At 36.9% G+C, this 7500-nt stretch overlaps 1 protein-coding gene across 2 annotated transcripts in view; it reads right to left on the bottom strand.

The window, feature by feature from the left end:
* The window catches only part of LOC137997372 (lisH domain-containing protein ARMC9-like), a 118072-nt gene that overhangs the window by 1255 nt on the left and 109317 nt on the right, over positions 1-7500 (bottom strand). The window contains exons 20-23 of one of the 2 annotated variants that reach the window (XM_068843321.1): positions 4687-4765; positions 4473-4555; positions 3865-3934; positions 1232-1254 (exon numbers count right to left, since the gene is read on the bottom strand). In XM_068843321.1, the coding sequence (XP_068699422.1) occupies positions 1232-1254; positions 3865-3934; positions 4473-4555; positions 4687-4765 (255 nt within the window). Of the gene's footprint in view, positions 1-870; positions 3935-4472; positions 4556-4686; positions 4766-7500 lie in introns of those variants that run through there. The other variant, XM_068843322.1, reaches the window with a different exon arrangement.

The following is a 7500-nucleotide window of genomic DNA, read 5'->3' as shown; positions in this document are numbered from 1 at the left end:
TCTTCATTCACAGTTCACACTGTGATGACCTTTGAACTTTTGCTACCAGGGAAATCACCTTTTTTGTGTAGGATTTTCTTTTTTTGGGGGGGAAGGGGGGTTTGGGGTTTGGGGTTTGGGGGTTGGGAGGAGGAAGAGATATTTGGATTTGAATGGTGTACAGTAACATAAGGTCTAAAGAAAGTATATTCATCAAAAAAGATCAAATGTACATCGACATGAAGAGCCTCCTCACACTTGGCCAAGAAAAGAAATTGTCACTCGAAGCTAGTTAATTGATCCAACTCCCTTACGTCTTCTACGGCTCAGTGCAGGGAGATCACCCAAGATGGTCAATGGAAGGCGACGGGTTCCACTTCTGTTTGAGGCACTCAAATAACCCAAACCACTTTTTAGTTATATATTAACTCAAAGTTGTTGACAATCAAACCGACGAAATGATATATGAAACGCGTACGAATCATATATTGAACTACGCATATGAAATCAAGTGAAAGTATGATCCTCGCTGTTATGAACGCAATTTTAGTAATTCCAAAGAGAACCCTGAAAAATTCAGGACTTCAACGGGGTTTGAACCCGGGAACTTAGAGCGGCGCATTGGCATCGCGAGGTCACGGGTTCAAACCTCGTTGAAGTCCTGAAATTTTCAGGCTTCTCTACGCACTTGTCAAATTGCGTTCATAACTGCAAGGATCATAGCTTCAATAGGCCTTTTGCAACTAACGATCACATGGTACAAAATCCGCCATGCTGGAGGGCAAGCTCATTATTATTCCCCCACTGGGACATTAAAACAAAGAGACCTGAACCAGTCAAGCTTGACTTGCCTTTGTTTTAATGTCCCAGTGGGGGAATAATAATGAGCTTGCCCTCCAGCATAGCGGATTTTGTACCATGTGATCGTTAGTTGCAAAAGGCCTACTGACAATCAAACTGTTGTCAATATCAAGTAACACCGTAAACAGGTCGTCGACAACAAAGTCATTTTCCTTTTTAAAACTCAGTAATAAAAGTGGTAAATTGGTGATCATGAACTATCTTCCTATCGTTTGTTTTGTCGTAAATTCATCGTTAACTTAAATGGTTTTTGGAACGTCCAAACATATTTTTTTGTCAGCTGCTTTGTTTCCTTTTCTGTCTACAAACACATGCGCAAGACAAAAGGAAGTTCTAGGCTCTATGAAAACGAACATACCTCCATCCTTGACAACTTAAGTTATATAGTTACCTTGCCAACACTCGCAGGTCTTTCTGTGTAAAATAAACAAAGCAGTATGAGGCGTTTAAAGGACACGGTTTTCACTTTTAGTAACAAAAAAGCAAATCCCCCATGGATACAGGAGCGATTTAATTGAAGAAAATCTACTGGAATAACTCTCAATTACTATTACTACTACTACTACTACTACTACTACTACTACTACGACTACGACTACGACTACGACTACGACTACGACTACGACTACGACTACGACTACGACTACGACTACGACTACGACTACGACTACGACTACGACTACGACTACGACTACGACTACGACTACTACATCTGCCCCCGCCTAAGATAATATGGATGATGGCAGTTGAGGTGTCGTCCAATTAATATGCGCTACACATTGTGATGTCTTCACATTATGTTACGTGTAATTCAGTAGGTAGGTAAATGAAAGTGAAAGATGCAAGAAAAGGATGGGCAACATCATGATATACGCTTTGAAAAAACTGAAGAGCTCAATTTTGCATTTGGTGATAATTAATGTTAAAAGTTCAACGTGTAGTTGTTGATAAATTTTTTGTATATCAGTAAATAATGTGAGTTGGATTTTTCACATTTTTATATTGGGTCACTGATTAAAAGTCGAAAAGTATAGGTAGTGCTGAATGTATTTTTAGGGGAAGAGGGTGAATTTTTTAAATAATGTATCAATTTTATGTATAATCATTTTTATAAAAGAAATGAGCATTCAAAAGTCGAATGAATTTTCAACTATAAAAGCGCTGGTTAATGAATGAGCAACCAAGGGATTAATTAAGAAACATATTAAAAACAGATTTAGGAGAATGTTGAAAAGTATAAGCTTTGACTGAAAATATGCTAAGGTCAGTGACAACATTTTAAAAAGCACTTGAGGAACTATATTCTGACATTTCTTCCATTTTTTCTAGACATTTTTGTGTTACACTACCTTTCTCCGCACTGTCTCGTGTAAAAATAAATGGGGAAAGTCAAATTCCAATGTCAACAAATGGATCAAAACAGTTTGTGTGGACTGAGGCAAATTTGCTAGGTTTGTGTTCTTGCCGGATTTGTAAACCTTTGATTAGGATCTACTTCCAAATTTAAAATTGGAATTTTAAAAGTCACTTTATTGGGTGTTTAAAATAACAGGCATGTTCTGTGATAAAATGTTTTATGAAGAATTGAAATTTGTGAAAAAATCTTTCAAAAATGTTTGATAAGTGAATAATGATATTTGCCTCCTTTTTTTAATAATGAATTGGATAAAAATTTAATTTTTCACATTTATCAATATCATTGAAAGAAAAAAGGAAAACGTAGTCCTTTAAAATGTAAGTATTCTTCGCCTTCAAGGTCTTTCTTCTTTTCCCATTTTTATTTCTCAGAAACAAATACCGAAAATTAACCTCTTGAAACATTTTTGTGTTTCAAATGTATTAAGGATAAACTTTGGAAGAGGAAAACTAGCTTTTTCCTTTATGTGGTATATGTTTATTAATACAAACTCTAAATTATTCAAATCTTTCTAAAGCCCATCGACTTCCTCTACTAAATAATCTTTTCCATTCGATGATTTCAGCACTTGAATTAAAATACCATACGTTCATTTACGGTTGATGCACAGACGCGGTTACAACTATTTCTAATTCTTCATCTATTTCATGGTTTTCCTGTTTTTCATCCTGTTGTTCATTATAAATATCATATAAATCTTCTTCCATTTTTTATCATTTCCCAAGCTTTTCAATACTTCTTCCACTTTTTTCCCTTTGTCAATGTTTAATGCAGCTTTATCTTTGTTTTAAAGCAGCTTTTTATAGGAATTATAGAAAAGGGCTACATCAAGCTTGCGAACGCAGACGTATTTCCGGCGGTCGTTTCTCTGCCCTCTTGGGGAATATTTTTTGAGGGAGAGAAACGACTGCTGGAAATACGTCTGCGTTCGCAGGCTAGGCTACATCATGATATTTGCCACCAATATTTTGTACTTGAGACATCATGAAAAAAGTAGCAGAGGCTTACTGTCAAGACTTTTTTGTCAGGATGATTCAAGTAAAAAAAATGTTAGCTTGAAAAATTGTGGGTGATATGGCTGCCCTTTTCTACTGTTTAACTGAAAAGTTACCATCCTATATGGTGGCAATGAGAAATGACCACTGAAAAAGTCAAATTGATAAAGCAATCCGATACCATGTCTCTGATCTTTACAATCTCTAATTTCATTGGATTGATTAGGATGCTAATATAGTCTGGATAAATGTAGGCCACAGAATTGCCCAACGTTTGTTTCTCAACTAATTTCAAGAGCTACATTCTGTACCACAGCAATGGTAGTTTGGTTGAAGTACTCAGATTTGAACACCACGTTGGAGTAGGATAACGTGGTTTATTACGAGAACAGAGAAATACCAGTTTTGGATGAAACCATAGCAATCATGACAGTGGAAAAAAAAAGGATTCAATAAACATGACAATGCGATTCAAATCGATTTTAACTTTCGGCTGAGGATTTAATCTGAGAAATAACAAAGCCGGAACTAAAACCAGGGCATTAGGGAAAATGCAGTTTGCACATAAACTCAGGTCACTCGCAGTAACCACTACAGCTGGCATAAACCTGCCTCCTCTTGTTTCTCGATTTGATGTGGGTCTAGGGCCCGACCTTGACTTGGATGAGGTTGAAGGTCGGCTCTAAAATCAAAAGACAAAGCAATCAACAAGAGAACCTTACTAGATCACAATTCCTTCCATGTACAGGTAATAATGTTCTTAAAACACCGGACAATTACAATCCAGAAATTCTCTTCTAGCAAGTCAATGTATTTGGAAGAATTGCTGACCTCTAATGGAGTCAAATGTTACACCACCATAGTAAATACATTCCCATATGTCCAAACGTATTTGTGGGTTCTAACTGTTCTTGTCCTTTCATTAAATATATGGACTAATCGGATTAATTCCTTTCACCTTGTATTGTGTTTAAAAACTGATCCACTCTTATTGATAATAAGCTAACTAACAAAGTTGATCGTTAGAGTAAAACACACTTTTCTTAGTCAATGAACAACAAAAAACTTGTCCTGTGATAGACAGTGGGCACTTTCCATTCACTGGATTTGTCACAATTTTTGACAAGTTTTCTCGAAATGTTTGAAACATTTTTTTCTGAAATTACCACACAAAAGTTGTGAAAATTCCACTGAATGGAAAGAATAAACCATAAACGAACCCGCTGGTTGGATGCATCGCTGATTGTTGAAGTTGTTGGTCTTCGTGTAGTTTCAGCAGCTGCAGCAGTAGCAACACCTGAAACTGTTCACATCAATTAGATAATTGAAGTGAACATGCCAATCAAGTCATACTTGGTAATATCTCACAACCATAAAATATTATATTGTTCCTTTAGCTAATTATTTTCCCTACAACAGAGGAATGAAAATAACCTTGAGTGGTGTCAACACCTCTTGTGCCTGGAGTAGTTGGCCTTGTAAGGGGATGATTGGGATCCAGATTAGTTAAAGTCTGATGAAAAATAGAACATAAAAGGACAGTGTACACATCACATGGACAATAATATCTTACTTCCAAACTACAGTACTGCTCATCTAAAAATCTCACATTTTTCAGCACAAGATTCTCCCAACAGTGTGCAGCTTTATTACAACATAACTCGACTGGTGCTAACTCGACTGTTCCATAGCTTTCTCAGTGTTGGGAGACCATGTTAAGCTGTGTGCAAAATTAACAAATTGATGCCAGTTTTTCATGCGTCTGTCCTGTTATTGATCATGAATTTCGTCATAACATTGTCAAAGTAGCTGTGAATCCACGAGGCGACAACCGAGTGGCTCCGCTTTTTACAATAACAAAAGAAAAAGGGGTCAAAAATTAAGTTAAAACACGAGTGCAACGCGAGACAAAAATGCGAGAAACTTCAATTTTATTCAATCTGACGCGACCAAATTCATAACTTGCCTCGCCCTCTTATTGGCTAATGGAAGTAACGGAGACTTTCTATTGGTTAAAAAGTGACAGATCGATGTTTCACTCTTTGAAAAGGAATAATTATAAATTTGTGTCTGTCCTCTTATTGACAATAAAAATTAGCCAATGAGCGTGTGAGAATTTTGCAGTCATTGTAAAATTGATAAATTGACAGAAAAAACGAATTTCACTAGTGTTCAAGGGATAGTCAGTAAATAATATTGTTGATTGATTTACGATGTGGACTCATTCCCAAGCTGACTCGTTCCCACTCAATTTATATAAACCAGGTGTTGGTCAACTACATAGAATCCAGTTGCCCGTCAATTTGTACCCAGTTCACTGCCACGCGGTGTTTGATGGAAGACGTAACTATTTTAATTAAAGGGAAAGTATGGTTTACAAAAAGTTTCACTAAATTACTAAAACTTTTCCTCAGGAATCAATTAATAATTGCCGTTTTGTCCAGTTCCCCGCCATCTTGGATATGACATGTTATGACGCAGCAATAGTTATCAAGTTCTTCGTTTCCCGATCACTTTGTAAATGTAAGATGAACTATGGTAAACGGTCTTCAGAAACTCGAGTCACTAAATACTCGTAGATCCTCTGATCAATCAAACTAGGCGGCAAAAATGAGCCAGAGCAAATGTAAACAAGACAAAAAACTTCAACATGCGACATAGAAATATTCTACTTGCGGACTTTCTTACTTCTGTGAAAGCCGACTTTGATGCTTCAGCAAACGTATTTGTTCGCTTTCAAAACAGGATAGCGCCCCTAGTCATCCGGAGAATTCCTTGACTATTGCTACATAAAAGATGGTGGATTTCAATTTAAAATTGCCAATTTTTAAAGCATGATCCTTGACTATTTAAACACATTAAGCGCAAATGAGTGGTCACATATGACAACACAGGTAAAGAACGTTTCATTCATAGAAACTTTTTCTAGGCTGAACTTTCCCTTTACATAAAGAAAAGTGAGAAGCACACAGCAATAGAATTTGTGAAGTTGCTTTATTTCCTACAACCGACAAGATGGCAAAAGGAACTTATTTTATACCTAGTCTATAGGGTAAAATCAAGTTCCAACTAGGGTGTGAGCGGCAAAAACATCACAAAACATTACACGGCATATCCTGCGGGTAATATTTTGTGGGTGTTTTTTGCTGCTCATACCTTAGTTGACTTTACCCTATAGACGAGGTATAAAATGAGTTCCTTTTGCCATCTCTGTCAAGTCTCCCTGATAAAGTCGGGCAACCCTAAAACGGGGAATCCGGAATCCGGAATCACAGGTCGTTTTACCCTACAGAGAGTAAAAAACTATCCTAAACATTCATAAAAGCTAACCTTAGGCCTAAAGACGTTTGTTTAGGCCTAATTAGGCCTAAGGTTAGCTTTTATGTATGTTTAGAATAGTTTTTACTCTCTGTATTGGTAAAACAATGACCTGTGATTCCTGATTCCGGATTCCGGATTCCGGGTTTTAGGGTTGCCCGATGAAGTCTGTGTGATCAGATGAAACTGGTTGGAAGAAATAAAGTAAGTTCACTGAATCTGTTGCTGTGTGCTGCTCACTAGTCTTTACTTTAAAAATTCGTATTTTTTCTGACAAAAGCATTGTTAGGATTTTTCATCACACTTACGCGATAGCTCAAGCCCATGCTAAGTCATATCTTGACCAAACTTGAACCAAAAGTGATGCCTACACCAGCATTAAATTTTCAAACCTTCTGCAAGACATTTGTTTTGAAATCCTGATACCTCGATTCTCCATTTCTTTTAAATATTCAAGTTATCAAGATTTATATATTCATATGTTCGAGACAAAAGACTTCAGTCTCACATGGAGTGCAACTTGCATATTTGACTGACCAAAGTTAAGTCACTCGAGCAACACTGAAGCGAATCATTGATGGATTTTAGCAAATCTGGTTATGTCTTTCGAGGTTGTACACTGTAAATAACCCGTATAGAGATTGTACAACTAAATTCATTTGGGCATGGGTATGGATCAGCTAAAACTTGGGTGCGAATTGAGGGGGTACAAGTCAACTTGCGTATGAGTTGACTGGTTTCGAGCTTGTCACGTTACATTAACTTCAAAACTGACCAACTATACAACCACATAAATTCCTTCAGAATGCTTTCATCTATAGAAGGCATTTAAAGTTTCCCGTTAAGGTGGTTCCAACCAGTTTCAAGAGACCCTCTTTAGAAAGATTGGCAACCCTAACCCTAACCCTAACAGCAATAATATGATACCAA

This window comes from Montipora foliosa, chromosome 3 (assembly GCF_036669935.1).
Source record: "Montipora foliosa isolate CH-2021 chromosome 3, ASM3666993v2, whole genome shotgun sequence".
In the NCBI taxonomy this organism is placed as follows: Eukaryota; Metazoa; Cnidaria; class Anthozoa; order Scleractinia; family Acroporidae; genus Montipora; species Montipora foliosa.
Note: the sequence above shows the minus strand (reverse complement) of the source record. Positions and strands in the feature narration are given on the sequence as shown.